We start from the raw sequence: 19,526 nt of genomic DNA, 5'->3' as shown, positions 1-19,526 counted from the left end.
TTCCACTTCAAATGATATAGTCTTTTAGAACTACTTCAGCCTGACACATAGATACCACATATTATATACTTTTTGAACATTTTTAACCCTTTATAGGCCCATTTACTTACACAGTGCCACTGTGTTTTTATGGACAAAAACAAGAAAACTCAGATAATTTCCATAAAATGTATTTTGGGGACTATTGGATTATTATTTTTATTAGGCCCTGAGATGAGTCACTGATTGGCATCAACATTCTTTTTCATGCATTTTTTGTTTTTCTACAGTATCAGGTTTTGTGAAAAACTTACATTCGTGATCCTAAGGACAGATACTGTCCTCTACCCAAAAACTGTTGTAAAAATATTATGAAGTAATATTTTTTTCCACTTTAAATGATATAGTCTTTTAGAACTACTTCAGCTTGAAATAAATATATCAAATATTGCATATATTTTTGGGTATTTTTACCCTTCAAAGGCCAGTATTCTTACATACCGCCACTGTTTTTTTTTATCAAACATCCAAATAACTAAAATAATTCACATAAAATACATTTTACGGAGGAGAGGAACATGGCGGTGCAAATGTTAGCACTGTTGGCACACACCAAGAAGATAAGAAGGTCCTGGGTTCAAATCCACCTTCTGCCTGGGGCCTTACTGGGTGGAGTTTTCATGTTATCCACATGTATGTGTGGGTTCTCTTAGGGGACTCCAGCTTCCTACCACAGTCCGAAGACATGCAATTTGTAGGGATAAGTCATTTGGTGATTCTGAATTGCCCATCGATGTGAATGGTTATCTGTCTCTCTGTCTTGGCCCTGTGACAGGCTGGTGACCTGTGCAGGGTGTACCCTCCCTCTCGCGCTATGGCAGCTGGGATAGGCTCCAGACCCTCTGTGACGCAGAATTGGATAAGTGGAACCAAATGAATGGAATATTTGATTTTTATTAGGCCATGAGATGGTAAATGATTGGCAGCAATATGTTTTTTCATGCATTTTTTTGTTTTTCCTGCAGTGACAAATTAAAAAAAATCATACTTGAGGTTCTGAGGACAAAAAATGTCACCTTCTCAAAAACTGCTGTAAAAATATAGAGCAAAAGAGAAAGACGGTGAGAGACAGAGTGGGTGGGTGAGAGACAGACAGGATGGGAGAGTGTAGAGCTATGTGTCTGTCTGATTGTGAGAGTCCAGCTAAGGTAAAGTGGAGACTGCAAATGTAAAATGCATGTAAAATTCACGCTGCTTTTTACTTCTACATTTACTGATGAGAGAGGGGCCTGCAGCAGCACCTTGTAGATTTGAGTTGATTCATTTTTTTGACCTGAAAACACCATGCCATGTGCTGTAAAATCTTGTCATCTCCAAAAGGGCTAATCCTGCACTATTCATTCTTATAGCCATGGCTGCAGTGCAGGTGCATAATCTACCTGAGCGAGAACCAGAACAAAGTCCAATTTTGTTTTGGTTCTTGCTGCTGAGGCCTCTTTGAAGCTCTGAAAGGTCCCTCATTGTTTATTATTCTTGAATTAGGTTTATAAAGCAGAATCTGGCCTTCAAAGAGAAAAGACTTGAAGTTGGACATCACACACGCACACACACACACACACGTGCACATGCATGCCCGTGCACACATATACACACATACACGATGATCCAACATCAATAGTGACGCACACTTATTATTTCGGGAGCAAGAAAACCTTGCAGAAAACAGTAAAAAGTGTGTAATTTTGATGCATGCATTGAATGGTAAAAAAGTAGCGCCACCTGGTGGACAAATATAAAAATCAAAAATTCAAAGTCAGTAGTCCAAAATAAAATCTTAATGAAAAAGATTGCATTGGTTTATGTGAAGATAAACGTGTGATCAAAAATGCAATTTTCAATGGTTTTGAATGGGACATTTTGTGTCCCTAGGATAACGAGTGGGACTTTTTGAATTGCTAAGCTAATTTAGGCTATTTTTAAAAACTGATTTGACAGTTCTAAAATTTGTTGAAAATGATTAACCTTTTGGCAAATTTGAGTTATGTTCAATCAGCACAGACAAAATGGCAGGCAAATTAAAAAAAACAAAAAAAAAAAAAACGCAAAATGTCCCTAATACCTCCTAAGGGTTAATATGAGATTAAATCTCAAACTGCTGACTTTAACATGAAGAAGGACAAATTAATGAAAAATCAGCAGACACAAAATGAACTCTTTAATGCCTCATTAGTCATTTATTAGAACCATATTAACATGATAAATGCTTTATAACACACTAGAGGGAAGTTACAGTCATATAGTTTAACATGGACAGCATGATGATACAGTGGTCAGCAACATGGGCTCACAGTAAGAAGGTCCTGGATTCAGGAGTCTGGGCCTGTCGTGTGTGTTCTGTGTGTATCTATATGTTCTCCCTGTGCTGGTGTGGATTCTCTCCCGGTACACCAGCTTCATCCCACAGTCCAAAGAAATGTTAGGTTAAATGGTGATTGTAAATTTTTCTGTAGGTATGAACGTGAGAGTGATTTGCTAGCTGCCAGGTCTGTCTCTACAACAGACCTGGCAACTTGTCCATAGCGTCTCTCACCCTGTGACAGCTGGGATAGATTTCAGCACCACTTCAGCTGGATAACTACAGTGGGATGGATGGATGGATGGATGGATGAATGGATGGATGGATGTTTTAACATGTTTAAAAGGTGTATTTAAATACTCTTATGAGATTTGTTAATATTAGTACATCTGCAGACTCCACAGCAAACACATCACTAAACATTTGCACATCTGAGTGTGTTATATGTCTCAAATGCTCATAAAGGCTTTATTATTTCTACTTATTTAATTTCTGTCATCTTCAAAAAAAAAACTGACACACTGCTGCACAGAAGATATTTGGGGGCATTCATGTCAAATGCAATCACTATTGTTATATAATTTATTTTCTCAGGCTTTGCTACCATTAACTCAGCATCTGTGTACATTTGCACCCAGTGTAATCATCACAGTGTAGAAGAGTTTCACCAGAACAGCACCAATCAGCCCAGGAACAGATACTGATGGCTGAGCAATGACTGCAAGAGAGAGAGAGAACAAAATAACAGAGTTGGTGGATAAAGCTGTGTTTTTGAAGTGGACATGTTAAGTGCACTTTTTATTTGAAACAAGATATATATTATATGATAAAGATCTTTTTGTGTTTATTTGATTCCTATTCAAGACACTTGATAAGAATGACTATATTGTTAATATAGGCTACAGAGTATCTTTTTTAAACATTTTTGGCTGGTGGTGTGCCTCATGATTTTTTCAATGAAAAAAATGTGCCTTGGCTCAAAAAAGGTTGAAAAACACTGTTCTAGAAGACTACGGGAAGATGGGAGGATTATCCAGAGTGTGCTCACTCACAAATGATTTTCCAGTCACAAGTTCTTAGACAAGGAGCGTGCACTGTCCTCAGTTTCACAGTCAGATCCACACCTCTCCCATCATGTCCAGTTTCAAAACACTACAGTGGTGAAGCGCTCAACTTGAGGCTTCATAACAGGACCTCACTAAATAATTTAATCTGTCTATGAACAGGTGCTACAAGCTAGAGGCAAACAGTTTTTTGACAATGCAACATGCATGTGTATATACTGATTGTGTGTGCAGACTATTGTGATTGTATTTGACTTATTTACAACCTCAGTAGGGATTTAATGTCTCAGTAGTTGCATCGCTCAGCAGCATTTTTAAATAGGTTAAAATAATCGATACATTGTTTTTGCAACACATTGAATATCTTCAAGGACAGACTCTGCATATTGTTGATTATCCATCACTTCTCCCTTTCCTTTCATTCTCACTTCACCTTTCAGAGTGGCCATTCAGAACAACTGTAAACACTTTTTGTTCCCAGAGATCTCTTGTAGCATGAACCCACCTGTACTGTTGACAGACAACCAGCTCTGTGGTGACTCTCCTTTGGTGGGGTGTTCACACTTGTAGAAACCTTCATCAGATGTAGACACGGCGGGGAAAGTCAGGTTTCCTGCAGGTTGAGTACCGATCAAAACACCATCTTTGTAGAAGTTAGCTGAGAAATTAGAAGTCGCCCTGCTTGCTTCATCTTTTTTGTAATTGCATAGAAGTGTCACTGTTTCACCTTCTCTCACAGGAAGTGTGGGGCTCTCCATGATCACTCCGTCTGAAAATCAAACCGTGCTGTGACTGCTCAGGTGAATGACAGATAAAAAGTCTAAAACATGAAATAATAAAGAACATTACTTGTGACTGTGATGTTGATAGAGTTGCTGCATTCCCCTCGATCAGACTCACACCAGTACACTCCAGTGTCTGATGAGTAGGTGTCCATAATAGTACACGACGAGTTATCTGACATTCCCCAGCCAGAGTTGCATGGCTCAGAAGTTTCAGAGGAGGTGTTTCTCTTCAGAGTCCAATTCCCAGAGTTATCTGCCCCTCTACAGCTCAGCGTGATCATTTCATACCAAAAGAACTGAGATCTGTCAGGGTGGATGCTCAGGATGGCTGCTGGAGTTTGAAACAGGAAATAATAATAAGAAAAAAACATGAAGCTGACATTTGGTCCTTTTAGTTTGTCTAGAACGATACAAGTCTGCAGACTTGTGGTAACCCCCAATCACACAGGCCTGGAGACCTGTCAGTGATCCACTGGCAACGATTGGGCACTGGCGAAAAATGTATACTCTCTTATGTTAAACCACCCACTGAATAACAATGTGAATTTCAGTCATTTAGCAGTCCCTGGAGGTTTCAAGGATTGCCAGGAGGTCACCAAGCAGTTTTTAGGCCCGTGTAATGGTAAATGGTAAATAGTTTTTATATAGCACTTTTCTACTCTGTCTGAGCACTCAAAGCACTTACACAATACTGTGTGACTGGGGCTTTAGTCAACCTGCAGTTTCTGCTACTACCATCGTCACTTTGAGAAGCAGTTTATTTGGTCATTTATTGGCCTGCTTATATATGACTATTGTCATAGTGTACCTTGCACATGCATTATATAATGCCAATGTTGCATTTTGCCATAATTTGGTAAGATGCAAAATTACTAGCTGGTGATGTTGTGACAACATTGCTCATTATCTTCCTCTCCCACTATTTCCCAGGGGGTTGCCATAGCAGATGGATGCACATTTGATTTGCAGATTTTACACTGGAGTCCCTTCCTGATGCAAACCTCTCGTTTATCTGGGCTTGGAATACACTAGTTTATGACTCTTTGAGACTGGGTTTGTATCTCCTCCCAGTCTCAAACTGGGGACCTTTCAGGTGTAAGGCAGAGCCACTACACCACAGAGCCACTTATGATAACATTTCTTTTCTGCAACGCTGCAATAACTTAAGGGAACAGCATAAATAGTATGTATTTTACTAACAACTGTGATTCTATACCAGCATCAGGGTACTTTATTATATTATATTACCAAATGTAATCTTTCTAGAATGTAAAGGTTACATATTTATATTATTTAGTAACATTGCTATGAGAGGGCCCAGTCTTAATGGCTGAGTGCTCAAGCGGAGTAGAAAAGCACTACATAAGAACCAGCTTATTTACCATTCATAAGCAGATGTAAAAGGCCATAAGGGGATGTTACTTGAATGCTGCCCCAAGCAAATTTTCTTTGAAGCATATTCTTTATGTAAAAATTGAATGTAGACACATTACCCATTGGTTAGATGTCATTAGAAATCAAGTGTCATGGTTTTATCAATGATTTTACACCACCTGCCTATATGGTAGCCACATGTCAATCACAATATAGGCCTGGGACCTTACAATTAACACCCTGGCAAATGCATGTACTGGCCAACTTAATACTAGCAGCAGAGTTCCTTATCGTACTAGTGATTAAGATTTTTATTCACTGTTTCATCGTGGAAGACCAAATGCAGCAAACCTCTCAGGTCAGACAGCTCCTGCATACAAGATAACATTACGCAGAACATGCACAGGCACCCTCCACAACAACAGGCCCTGTCTAGAATCTGAGATATGGATGTGGAAGGCATGTTGTGCTTGATGTTAGCTTGATACTCAGGAGCTGTCTGACCTGAGAGATTCACTGAATAAAACTCTTCATCAGTAGTACGATACAGAACACTGCTGCCAGTATTATGTTGGCCAGTAAATGCATTTGCCAGGGTGTTAATTAGCTACATCATTTAGGATTTCTGCCACTAAATTCCCTGCAGATTGACTCATAGTGCCACTTCTTGTAGCTACATTATGTGCTTTATGTAACAAAATCACTAGATGGTGCAAGATCTTCTGTGACGTCAGTTTTCATTCAATATATTCAGACTTTCATTCTATATATTCAGACTTTCATTCTATATATTTAGAGTTTCATGCAATATATTCAAGTTTCATTCTATATATTCAGACGCTTATTTTAATATATATATATATATATATATATATATATATATATATATATATATATATATATATATATATATATAGAGAGAGAGAGAGAGAGAGAGAGAAGACAAATGTGTAGTTGTAAAATAGTAATTGTAATAAAGTATAAGTCTAATCAATAGAATGAATGAGAAGGAATAAAGTTAAGCATATGAGCTGCACTGCTCTGTGTATGAGCTGGGGAATGCAAAGGTACTGTCAAGGCCATTCTTGTGAGTAGAAGTTTGTGTGATCCCAGCAGAATTTGAGGGTAGATGTGTGTGTGAGTGCATACAAATACATGTGAATCTTCCTTTTAACCATTCTGGAGCCGAAACTTTCTCCAGCATATCTATAGTACATTGATGGCATGAGTGATACCCTAGGATCCGGATATACTGGGGCCTAGTTATAGCCAATTCAAAAAGTCAAGACAGATGTCCATTGGAAGGTCTTTGATAAGGGGAAACAGCATAATGTCCATTGGAAGGTGAAACCCCTTTTAAACAGAGGATAACAAGGCTGCCTCAGTCTGCTGAGACCATGGAAGGCCTGTGTAGATGAGCTGATGTTTCCTTTCCCACAACTTCATAGCCTGAAATTACACAAACCCTATTATCCATCATAGACCTGAGGTGTTGTCATTTTGCCCCAGCAAATACCCTACAATATCAGAAAAATCCCTCATGATCAAGTAGTAGTAGAAAGAGGCAAAGAGGAAGTCCCTTTTAACAGGAAGAGACCTCCAGCATTCTTTCAAAATGTCACTAAAAGGGTATGAAAATACATAATTATAGTGATTTCATCTTGAATTTGGTAACAAGCTGTTTGCTGCACTTTCAGCAGGTCACAATGGGTGTCTGTAGGTTCTTATAGAACCAAATGAGTCATTTTCCACTGAAGATACGTTAACACGTTGCAGCAGGAAAAACATTTGTCTATAAAATATGTATACTGGAGACAAAATGGAATTGTGTCTGATGACCTACTGTCACTATTCTGGCTTATTCTGGGTCACTTTTCCTTTAACAAATCATTTGTTGATATTATTAATAACACATGCTTCTTATAAAGGAGTATTCCTTGTTTTGATTGGCTGCTGAATTGGTCATTTTTAATGTAATCAATTTAAGTTGCAAAGAATGTCTCAAACTAACACTCACACTACTTGGACATACACTGTAAGTACTGGGGCACTTATACATTACACCTACAGGAGCTGCACGACTGTGGAAACCCATGCCAGGAAGCTCCTGGTGCACATTTTATTGCTGATGTTAATACCAGAGGAGGTTTGGAGCTCTGCAGTGACTGAGTCAGCAGAGCGTTGGAAACTCTTACGTACTCAAAGACCCCGCTCTGTGTGGTCTGCCACTTCATGGCTGAGCTGCTGATGCTCCATTTTGAAATAATACACTTAAAGTTGATCATGGAATATCTAGGGGGGAGAAATTTCACTAACTGACTTTAATCAGTACCACACTCATATTCAGCCTGTAGCCACACTCAGCCTGTAGTACACACACAGCCTGTAGTACACACACAGCCTGTAGTACACACACAGCCTGTAGCCACGAGACTTAAAACACCTGAATTCAAAGATTAACAGCCCAAAACTTGAGATCGTATAATGTATGATAACTGGGAAACTATTCTACTATTTGTGTAGTTTAGCTTCAGTTTAGCCATTTAAGCTCCATTCACTAGCAAATCTTCATGCAGAACATCATTCTGTCCCTGTAATATACAGTGTTGTCAGTAACGCGCTACTTAGTAATGTGCTGACTATTTTTTTCAGTAGCGAGTATTCTAACGCGTTACTCTTTGCAGTCCAGTAATCAGAATAAAGTTACTTATCCAGGTCACTGTGTGTTACGATTTTTGTCATTTTACTCAGTACAAAGATATATTTTTGCTTTCTTCTTGCCTCTCGGGGAGTGACATCTGGCTGATGCGACAATGGAGTCCCGTTTTCAGCATGAGGACAATAACAGCACACAGCAACACAAACGTAAACAATGAAGGGAGGAGAGAGATGTGTGTTTTCAAGCTGGAAATACAGGCACTATTTTGAGTTTGTGTCAGCTAAAGATGACAATATCAAGGTTCACTGTGCACTCTGTGCTGGTGACAAAGTCTAGTATATTGCTTGAAAACACTACGTCAAATTTGAAGAAACATTTGGAGTCCCACCAGGTGGTGCGAAGCAGAGAGGTGCAGCTAATGCAGGAGGCCCCCCACCACCCAAACAACAAAAGTGCAAAACCAGTAAGTGGGGAAGAGTTGGAGAAGTTGGTCAGAGGAAATGCTGCCCTTAAACACGGTTGACTCATTTTTCTGTTGATGTGGCGGGGGGTGCTGCTGGTACAACAGGAGGTGTGGCAAAAAATGATCATCTGCATTTAAATAGCTGACTTGTTGACTTATAATCTATGAATCATATGTCAAACATATCTCTCATGAATGATATGAAGTCATTTTGAGTTAAAAACAGCATTTCTATCACAAGGTAGAAACTGCTATCAGTTTTTGGCTTTTATATATTCTTGCAAAACAAGCTATTTCTTCATTTTATATATGAGCCCTTCATAAATCATGCTGACTGCACTCTATTAGCCAATGTAAGCAAAGGAATTACACGTAAAAATACACAGAAACATCTGAATCACTTTATGGCAGATGATCACTGACAGCTGTTGAATCTAACTAATAAAGTAACTTGTAATCTAACTTAGTTACTTCTAAAATTAAGTAATCAGTAAAGTAACTAAGTTACTTTTTAAAGGAGTAATCATTAATCTGTAATCAGATTACTTTTTCAAGGTAACTAAGCCATCACTGGTAATGTATCACCAGCAACAACAACCTGAAACCGAGCAAGTGAAAATGAAATAAAAAACCTTCAAATTATGACACTCAAAATGGCAGAAATTGAAGGTAAAATGAGGCCAACTTGGGAGCAATTCTTTATACTTTTCAGAAAATAGTATGACGAAAGAAAGAAATTACATTTTCCTTTAGTGCCTATAAGAAAGTTAAAATCGATAAAACCTGCAAATGTCCTGTAAGTGCAAGGATCCTTTAAATCACAAATGCTTCTGAGAAGAGATAAAAGTGGGTTAGAAGCAGCAATAGTAGAGAAAGCTAGGTCATCTTTTAAAAAATGTTAAATGTACTTACAGAGTACCAGACACACTGAAGACATCTCCATCCTTTGATAGTTTTCTTTCTTAGAAACTTTTAGGCAGCTGTGTGACTTACAGGAAGTCATCGGGGTCTCTTCGGCTTAAAGTTTCAAATGGTTAAGTCTTGGGGGGCTCTAAAAAAAAATGCTCCAAATGTCAAATCTACATGTTTATTTGTGACCACATTCAGGGACTTTCTTTTTCCACGCCCCGCGGTCTCTGTTTGCAGCATGCAGTGCTTTTTTAAAGATTCTTCCTCCAGACCCTCACTCTTATCCTTCTCATGCTCTCCCACCCCCACTGTTTCACACCTCAGCCAACCACCAGCTTCATGCCGTACACTTGAGTACACAGGAAATGAGCCAACCTTCAATAATGAGTGAAGAACATTTCACCTCTCTCAAGAAGCTAAAAAGAATCTATGAAATATTGTTTAAATCCCACATTGTTTTTCTTTAAAGGATCAAACTAAATCTCCACTTAATAATTCATAAAGATCAAAATGCAAACAAGAGCTTTTAGCAAACAAAACAGGAAGCTGAGCTGGATGGTTTGACTCATGTTTTCAGTACATTTTGATTTTAAGAGAGCAAGTACTTTCTCTTAATGTTACTACATTTGTTTTTCCACTGTTAACCTGTTACCGATGTATTTTGAATGACAGATCAAGCACTGCTTTAAGTTGACTTTCTATTTAACTGGCATTATTCTGTACTATTACTATTTGTTAAATCTAACAATGGGAGGAAACTGAAACAAACTGAAAAAAAACCCCCCTCAAAATATGAAAAGAAAAATAACAGCAATTATCAACAGTGGCTGGCGAGAGGGCCGTAGTGTTTCAGTTTGGTATCCTCTTTGAGCTGGAGATTGCTAGTTATTTCTCTTTTGTTCTGTAGTTTGACTCTTTTTTGTACTTGGAGTTTTTCTTCAATTTTGGCCAATCTGCACTGTAAATATGGTGCATATCAAAAATTGGACTGTTCAAACTGTTTAGAAGCCTTTTGATTTATAGCTCCACCACTCGCCCATCCCTCACAACTATCTCTGAGAAAGTGGGAAGTGCAGTGACGTTACCTTACATAATGTAAAGGGAAGGTGGTGAGATAAATATGGTCAGCAGGTACATTCTCTCATTTACACAAAGGGTGAAAACGCTGACAACGTTACACACACAGGGTCTGACTGAATGTAATTTTTTATTAAGTCTAAAAAGCTAAAACACTTTTTTTCATATAGCACATTTTATACAAATGTAAAACAAAAAAGGGAATACATACTGCGACTGTAGTAAATCAATAAATATGAGAGAAACGGAATATACAGTACAGAGCTAGAAATGAAAAATCACATTTAGAGAGCAGCTCAAAATTAAATGAAGTTAGCATTAAAGCGTCCAGGTTCCAAGTGTCTAAGCACAAGCTGAATGTTGGTTGATTAATGCAAACATATCATTTGCCCACTGGGGGGCGCTCTTTATCAGTTCTGCAGTTATATTGTAGCACTTGCATAAAGATTTTGAAATGTAGCACTAGTATTAGAAAACCATATAGAACCAGGGAAAAAATGTTCAAAATAAATTTCCAAGAATGGAAAGTAAGTACTTGAAGTATTTGTACCTTATATTCACTGCATTTTCACTACATTTCAGAAGCAGATGAGGTACTCAGATGTGTCAGGAGGATGTGGTGTAAAGACTCTCCACAGCCATGGTTTGATATCTTGGGGGTGGGGTGGGTGGGCGTTTTTAGGGAAGTGAATAAACAGGAAAAATATTATTTCAACATTAGAAAATTATAAATGAGAAATAAACTCATTTCTTTATGATGTATTTTCAGGTTACATTCACCAGTGTAGATCACTTTAATGCAGGCATTAACCATTAAGCTCCATGTGAGTAAACACTGACCTCTGCTGCTCTGCTGTGTTGAAGTTTTACTTTGGCTGGGGCTCAGGTAGCTTCATACTGACAGACCCAGATAACCAGCTGAAGATAAAGTCTTATTCAACTAACACTGAGTAATAAACTGTTTTCAAGAGAAACATATTCAGAGAATTACAATTATTTCTCAGAAGATATTCAAGAAAAGCAGGTATCATGAATGATACTGCACATTATCATGACATTTGCTTACTTTCTAGATTATATGTATTATATATATAAAAAGTATTACAGTATTTTTAAAAAATTGGGCTGCTTATAAAATGGAGTGCTTGGCTATAAAACTCACTTATCAAATATCCAAAAGTGCACGTGCGATGATTGGATATGACTGAAAAATCAGTTGACAAAAAATTAAATTACTTCATGAACTCCGGCCCAACTGACAGCTGTGAGTTAGTTTACTCACTGACCTCAGTGTTTTTGTTTCTTTTTGTCCAAATATCAAAGGCACCTCATCCTCATACTGAGGTTCATCTCTCCGCCTATATCAGTATCATCCAATGAGCGGCTCTGACTCCTGAGAGTTGTTACTTCTGCGTTGAGATCGCACACTGCTTGTACGATGCTTGTTCGTAACGTTTAGGACGTCTTTTGAATGAGTGGAAGGAATGGACAGTGTGTTACTGTTTATTGAAAAAGCAGAACTGCTGTCTTGACTGCTGCTTTTCATCACGGGGTCAGGTGCTGGGGTTCGTGTTGAGCTGTGAGGTCCTAAATCTTCTTCTGTGGTCTCTGATAAGCTGTTAGCTATTGAAGGGCAGCTGGTGCTTGTGGCCTCTGGTTTGGGGTTGTTGTTGTGGTTGCTGTGGGGAGACTCTGCTGTTTGTGGGAAGATATTAGAGATTCCTAGAGAGGATGTGGAATCATTAGATGACTCGCTGGGTGGCATCGTGGCTGTACTGGGTTTGCGTTCATTGTTTTCATTAGTTTGCTCCTCGATGGTCTCGTCTTTAACAGGGGATTTTTGTTTTTCTCCTGTAACACACACACACACACATTGGTTCAGGAAGGCTACAATCCAAATTCAGCCTGGTCACTCAGCTGATATCCTTCTAACCAATAAAATGGCAAATCTGATTTATAGCACCTTATTTAAGCTTCTTTACCCCGTCTGCAGCTGCTGCTTCTTCTGCAGCTACTTTGTAATACCTACCTACTCTGAAAGTCTCAGCTGTGCCCCTGACAGACACCCGCTATCATTAAAATAATTCAAACTAACACATGATATCGTTATTTATTCAGCAAATAGCAAATTTGGCACCCAGTCAAACAATTATGTGCTTTATTTTTCCTGCTTTTTTGTAAAACAATGAATGAATTAATTACAATAAAACAATGTTAAAGTTTTTGTAGAACAGCTGTAGGCAATTACAATAGTTTGACTTTTTCTTTGAAACAGCTGAGCTAAAAACGACTCACCAGTGCAGCAATATTTCTTGGCCAACAAAAAGATGAGAAAGAAGACTGGGACTACAGAGGTCATTGCTACAATACATATTACAACAATTACAGTGCAGGACCTCAGGCATGCATCTAAAATGATAAAAGAACAGATTAAACAGGAACGTTACAATAAATAAATACATTTTGCACAAAGAAACATCTGCATTATTTGTTTTTTGAAGGTGCCTTTTGGTGCAATATTACCACACAAAAATGTAACATTTACAGTCATTACAGAAAAATAATGTAATGTTGAAGCACACGATGATGACCAAAACAGACCTAACCATCAAAATTAATTTTAACTTTATTTTTAACAGGTTTTTTAAATCCATATAATGTAGATAATTTATTCAGCATTTATACATCTGAATGTTTTAGAAGTGCTGGACAGACTGTAAAGCATAGACACAAATATTTGTTTTAAAGTAATCAGCTGAGGTGTGTGTCCAGGTGTGTGTTAAAGCTCTGGTGTACCTGGTATCCAAATCTCAGAGTACCTGGTCTGGTTTAGCTCAGGCTGGTGGACTCTGCAGGTGACCCTGTGATCAAAAGATTTAAGTTTTGTTCCTCTTTTTTTTTTCTTGTAAAAGAAAATTCCATGTCCACTCATGTAATAATTTAACTCAACAATCTCACATAAAGTTAAAGCCACTTGGCATCTAAACTTTAGATATTAAAATGATATTAAACCTGTTGGTAGGAGTCTGCAGAGTCACTTTTCTTGTGGCTGTGAGGCACCCCGGGGAGTCTTCCTTTCTCCTTGGGTCTTCAGCACTCATCTCATTTCCCTGATTGTCAAGAAATATAATCAGAGGCTCGGGGAACCAGCACCTGGCCTCACACTGCAGAGTCAGTTCATCTCCCACACCTGGAACAACCGAGAGTCTCGGCTCAGAAACGGCACCTGCAAAAATAAGAATTATTCAGGCTCCCACATTTGAACTTTCCAACCAACATTTCAATTAAAATCATTGTACAAAACATTATCAAATAGACATGCGTGGAAACACTTTAATATGAATGCATTGTCTGAATTTTGTGGTTAAAAGTGCCCTCAGGAGTTTAACATTTGGGGAATGACTTCAATCTGCAGATGACCTTTGCCTTTGCTTAGAACAAAGAATGAAATGGAGAAAACTGTTCACCTGGTTCTAACACCCACTAACCAGTTAAATTAGAACAGTGGAAACATTCCTCTGCGATGCTGCTCTTTCTCAAAATGACTGTCAAGTCATTCCAGCTGTAAATTTCCTGCTCATTAAAAGGTGTTCCACCAGATTCCTGGGAACGCTACTGAAGCATACACAGTGATGCACAGTTTGCCTGCCTGCCTTATTGTGTTGAAAGGAGTCTTTAAAGATGGCAAACTTAGGTCATAAAGTGCTGTACTGATGAGCAATAATTCATATACATGCTGTGGTATTCAGCCTTCACTGTCTGATATTCATTCTCCTTCTTTTGGCTGCTCCCCTCAGGAACCATCTCACCCTCCCTGGCATTCTCACAGCAACCCTCAGCATATCCTCCTTCACTGCATCCATGAATCTTCTCTGTGGTCTTCTTCTTTTCCTCCTGCCTGGCAGCTCCATTTTCAGCATTCTTTATTAATTATATCCGTTATCCCTCCTCTACACATGTCCAAAACATCTCAGCCTTGCCTCTCTAACTTTGTCTCCAAATTATGTCCATCCTGCTCACACCCAGTGAAAATCTGATTAGGGGAACAAAATGTGCCAAAAAAGATTCCCAAGATCGTCACACCATCAGTGGCGGAAGCCTGCCTGTCTCATCCACAGCATCAGATATGGTGATGTAACAAACCGTGTTTATCTTCCCAGTTTTGGTGTTGAATGAAGCCTCAGATTTCTGTTCTTGTCTTTTGATGGATCCTTGATGGATTTTGGTCTAATTCAGTAAAAACATCTATTTGCTCTGTTTTCCAGAGACCTCAAACTTGGTCTTCAATCATAAACCATTCAATCTGGCCACAGAGGTCACAGATACTCACACTCCTTCAGGTGTTTAGATAAACCCAAACCAAAATATGAAACATGTGCAGCATTTCAAAGTGGAGACATACCTACAACCAGCTCCAGTCTTGAGATGATTTGCTTTTTATTGTTCCTCCGAGTCACACACTGGTATGTTCCCCTATCTTTTGGTTGCACATTGGAAATCAACATTGAGAGATTTCCACTGTGAAGTTCGTGCCTGATGAGCTTTGTTCTGTACTGGAAGACCAGATTCTTCATCTCAAAGGTCTCACATCCATCTCTGTATAAGAAGGCAATGTCTGGAAACAGACCCTCCTTAATCCACTCCACTGTTGGCACATCACCAGTAGGGGTGGTGTTGCAGGGCAGAAGGACAGTTTCACCAACAAAGGCCACGATCTTTGGTAGAATAATTGCTGAGTCTTTTCCTGTGATTAAGAAAAAGTATAATATGTGAAGGAGTTAATTACTGTGTTTTACATATTGTAAAAGAACTGAACATCATTTATGTGTGCCACAACAACTTGATTATTTCTCTGACCCGTAGAACTCCAATTATTGCCTAAAAACTACACAAATAAGCATCAGGACTCACCAAAACAGTAACAATAGAAATGTCTAGCAAATGTGCTGTTCTGTTTGTGAAACATTTACTGTTACCTATACAGACCGTGTTTAAGGTCATTACTAAGCCTTATATTTAAGTTATATTTATATATTTGTAAGTTGCAACCTCTTCAACACCAATACTCAAGAAAAGAGATCAATAGTGCAGACTGCCATTCTTCCAGGGGCTACTTGAGGCTGGCTCCAAGAATGAGTCCATCCCCTTAGACTACTATGTTTAAATGCCCAAGTTTGATTTGCCTGGTAGATAAACCAGTTTTAGCCCCTGTGGATACTTTATCCCTACATAACAACTGTAGGTGTGATGTTTTTATTAATTTATTTATTAGTATAACTGGCCAGTTTAAGTGTTGATAAGGTTGAATGTTTGAACTATGGGAGTTGGGGCTACTTTGGCAGTTCGTCCAACATTGGCAGATATAACTGTGGTAATCAATTCATGAACTCTGAAGCTTCAAAATGCATTCTGCAAAAGCAATGGGTGATGTCACGTGTCTGTGTCCATCCTTGATAAATATTTAAATTCAATTCAGTTTTATTTATATAGGACCAAATCACAACAGTCACCTCAAGATATTTTATATTGTAAGGTAAGGACTCTACAATAACAGAGAGACAACTCCAACAATCAGACGAACCCCTATGAGCAAGCATGTGGTGACAGTGGGAGAGAAAAACTCCTTTTAGGAAGAAACTTCCAGCAGAACCAGGCTCAGGGAGGGGCAGCCATCTGCCGAGCCCAGTTTCCGGGTCACCGGTTAATTATCACAGGTAAGAGTCACTTAAGTCAATGCACATAAGAGTTTTTCAGAAGCAAAATTAAAACAATTATTTGGGTAGTATTCCCCATATCCTCATTCTAACCTAAATATGGCTAACAAAAAGCATAACCCCCAAATGAATGTGGTCCTCCTCATTTTCTTTGATATATGTAATGTTACAGCGGTGAATGTTCATATTAAGCATAGCCAAAGTCTCACATAATCAGGCAAGCCTACTATATATGGACAAAAGTACTGGGCCGGCTGTTTGAGCATAGAAACCACTGTCATGAAGCTGCCAGTGGAATTTTTGTGCTGATGTTAATGTCAGAGGAGGTTTGGAAACACAGCAGAGCGTTGGAGACTTCTGTGACTCAGCATTTGGCAACTCCATCCTAAGTTTCAGATCAACTTTATGTGTTCTGACACTTTTTGCTGAGTTTATTTGGTTTCTAAATAATTCCTCTTTGCAGTAATATCACTTACAGTGGATTCTGTGATATCTAGGAGGAGAGCAATTTGACAAACTGACTTGATGCCACTGCTGCAACAAGTCCATTCTTTCACAAAAGGTTTTAAAGGCAGAATGCATGGCTAGGTACTTGACATACACCTGTGACTATGGGACTGAAACCTCCTGAATTCAAAGATTAAGAGCTGTGGCCCAATACATTTGTCCATGTAAGCAATTCCTGTGTTCCAAAGTTCAGGCTTCCACCATCTGTATGATATCAAAGAGAAGGGATAGTTGTAAAATGGTCATTTCAAACGTTTGAGACACACATTTGTGAAGAAAGAAGCCCCACCCTGCTCTTCAGACTTTTACAAATCTGCATGAATTGGCTAATATGGATAAAGGAAACCCATACTTGCAGACTCCAGAAATAAAAACATAAAAACATATATTTTTTTGTATTTAAAAAGGACTAATATTTCATTGTTTGCTGGACTCTCAGTGAAAAGACTGCAGGCGGTGAGGTGAGGAATGACACAACAACAAACCACATTTCTCCCGTGCCCTTGTTAAAAAGTAAAGTGTGACCTCTTCAAATGGTTTCAGCTGCAGTTTTTTCTCAGCCTGTGAGAGTTGAAAGATGTGGTGAAAAGTCAGATGTCTTCATATGTTAACTGCAGATACTCAAAGTAGAGACATACTGTATAGAAAAGTTATGCATGTGCACATCAAATTTTTTTTTTTTTTTTTTTTGCCGTGGCTTATGCAATGCAGGAAATCCTTTGTGATCGTGTAAGACTTAAGGCTGGTGCAGAGCATGCATCACATGCATGCAAACACAAACCTTTGCAGTCATTACCACTTTCAACAGAAGTGAGCAACAGTAATGGGAAGGCATGTGTAAAAACCACACAACAAGTCTATTTTTAGTACACACAAAGGCAGATATAAAAAAAAATAATCACCTGACAATTCAGGCTTTTAGAACCACCATTACTGGGAACCTTTGTCAATTTTTACAGTAAATGCCACAAAACCCGTGCAAACCAACAGAGTAAGAAGAAGCATGAAACACTTGGTTTCTGTAAGAGCCGTGCATGCTGCATGAAGTAAACAGTTAATATAACTTTTGAAACTGTGGTCATTTACTGTTAACACCTATACAACAGCTCACCACAGGATGTAAAGCAAAAAAGAATCAATTTTGCAGCTTTTTCAGAGATTTGGATTTGTGTTCTTCTGAGAAATTATCTCACATAGTCAGATTTACATGTATCTTCTTTTTTTCTTGGAAAAATGTGTTAGTCAAAGCACCACTAATCCCAGATGTAAAAACCTAATATACCTAATACAATATAGTTTGTAGACTTGGCCTCCTTTAACACCAAATACTACAAAGAGAACTTCAAAAGCTCAAATGAAACTGTGTGAGTGTGTTTTCATTTCCAGCTGAATAAAACTACCCAGACATGTAGTCAGCGGTGGAGCAGTATTATCAGCAGCTGAAACAGAGTAATTATGGGATGTTTGTGATGTTTATATGCACCCCAACCCTCCCCCCAATTAAGAGATAAGTGAGCCACTTTTTCTTTTGTGAATCGGACGGAGCTACTCGGCTGAAATATTCAGGGCAATATGCCGAATCAGCTGTTAACAGTTAATTTATACTTCGCATCATTTGATATGTCGGTGGCTTTTAACGAATCGCTTGAATACTGAAGACGTCTTGAGTCATTCTCGAGCAAGTTCTGCTCATCTGCAGCCTGCATGGCGTACACAGATAAACCGCTTCAGAGGCAGAGACACCGAGGTCCTCTCCATTTCAGCAAACGTTTTAACGAATGTATTAACATGAATTTTGCAAAGTAAGTCGAGGAAACCCCATGCAGACAGGGGTGGGCTGTGTGGTGGTGGTGGTTGGGGGTGCTGTCTGCTTGTTTCAGGTAGAACCTGTGGCGGGTTTGCCAACTTGGGCAAATTTCTGCCGCCTTCACCCCAGCCCGCTCCCGGTTAATGCCCGCCTGCCCACGGTCCGCTACCCTGGGTCTCTCCCTCACACACTAACAGTAAGGTCACTCACTCACTCCACCTCCGCCATTATATATCCTGCACCTGTTTAACATATTTTCTCTCTCTCCCGCAGATTCCCCGTGATTAGCCAGACGCGCCCCCACGGGCGCTCGTTTGTTTTTTTCCTCCGTCCACCCTCCATCGTATCCACCTGTAAATAAACATTGCTGTGTCTGCTCCTTGGGTTCAACCCGACATGACAGAAACCAGTCCCGTGGGATTATAAAATTCCTACCTACCTGTACACGAAGGTATTCCCACTGCGAGCACGATAAGACAGACGAGCGTGGCTGATCCACAGGTTAGAAGAAAGTGGAGATGAAAAAACACGCAAACTTTGATAAATTCTCTCATGCTTCCTCTTCAGTGAGCAGCCTGTGACCAAATGACGCTCAAGAGTGTTGACTGTAGTGTCTCATTGAGAAAACGGGAAGTAGGTGGTTCACGAATAAGTGAATTTCATCGTAGAGTTTTCTAACTGTATGTAGCCGGGTGGCAAAATGGGGTGGAGGATGTTTTCCCTTTTTTGGCCACTAGTGGGCAGTGTGGGTTTTCCCGGGGACTTTCTTGGGGTTGTGAAGGTCGTAGTAGAAGGGGGAGGGAGGCTATAAATACTTCCATGGGAAGTAGGA

At 39.1% G+C, this 19,526-nt stretch overlaps 2 protein-coding genes across 2 annotated transcripts; both read right to left on the bottom strand.

Moving 5' to 3' along the window:
* Positions 1–2,397: 2,397 nt before the first annotated feature.
* LOC115797537 (low affinity immunoglobulin gamma Fc region receptor II-a-like) lies at positions 2,398–9,725 on the bottom strand. Its single transcript, XM_030754132.1, has 4 exons — positions 9,593–9,725; positions 4,249–4,515; positions 3,905–4,168; positions 2,398–3,053 (listed from the first exon to the last, which is right to left on the bottom strand). The coding sequence occupies exons 1-4, from the start codon at positions 9,681–9,683 to the stop codon at positions 2,947–2,949; spliced, it is 729 nt and encodes a 242-aa protein (XP_030609992.1). The 5' UTR covers positions 9,684–9,725; the 3' UTR covers positions 2,398–2,946.
* A 1,633-nt stretch (positions 9,726–11,358) lies between these two features.
* On the bottom strand, positions 11,359–19,366 carry LOC115797529 (butyrophilin subfamily 1 member A1-like). The gene is made up of 6 exons (XM_030754124.1): positions 19,134–19,366; positions 15,069–15,410; positions 13,679–13,892; positions 13,463–13,527; positions 12,962–13,075; positions 11,359–12,517 (listed from the first exon to the last, which is right to left on the bottom strand). The coding sequence occupies exons 1-6, from the start codon at positions 19,246–19,248 to the stop codon at positions 12,036–12,038; spliced, it is 1,332 nt and encodes a 443-aa protein (XP_030609984.1). The 5' UTR covers positions 19,249–19,366; the 3' UTR covers positions 11,359–12,035.
* Positions 19,367–19,526: the final 160 nt, after the last annotated feature.

Source organism: Archocentrus centrarchus, chromosome 18 (assembly GCF_007364275.1).
Source record: "Archocentrus centrarchus isolate MPI-CPG fArcCen1 chromosome 18, fArcCen1, whole genome shotgun sequence".
Lineage (NCBI taxonomy): Eukaryota > Metazoa > Chordata > Actinopteri > Cichliformes > Cichlidae > Archocentrus > Archocentrus centrarchus.
Note: the sequence above shows the minus strand (reverse complement) of the source record. Positions and strands in the feature narration are given on the sequence as shown.

Excerpts from the sequence above, each read along its gene's own strand:
- LOC115797537 (XM_030754132.1), bottom strand. The coding sequence starts at position 9,683 with ATGACTTCCTGTAAGTCACACAGCTGCCTAAAAGTTTCTAAGAAAGAA. Across the intron at positions 4,169-4,248 it reads TATCAACATCACAGTCACAA|ACGGAGTGATCATGGAGAGC; the intron begins GTAATGTTCTTT and ends TTTGATTTTCAG. Across the intron at positions 3,054-3,904 it reads GTTGTCTGTCAACAGTACAG|TCATTGCTCAGCCATCAGTA; the intron begins GTGGGTTCATGC and ends TCTCTCTTGCAG.
- LOC115797529 (XM_030754124.1), bottom strand. The coding sequence starts at position 19,248 with ATGAGAGAATTTATCAAAGTTTGCGTGTTTTTTCATCTCCACTTTCTT. Across the intron at positions 15,411-19,133 it reads GGGAATACCTTCGTGTACAG|GAAAAGACTCAGCAATTATT; the intron begins GTAGGTAGGAAT and ends TCTTAATCACAG. Across the intron at positions 13,076-13,462 it reads CTCTGAGATTTGGATACCAG|ATGCATGCCTGAGGTCCTGC; the intron begins GTACACCAGAGC and ends TTATCATTTTAG.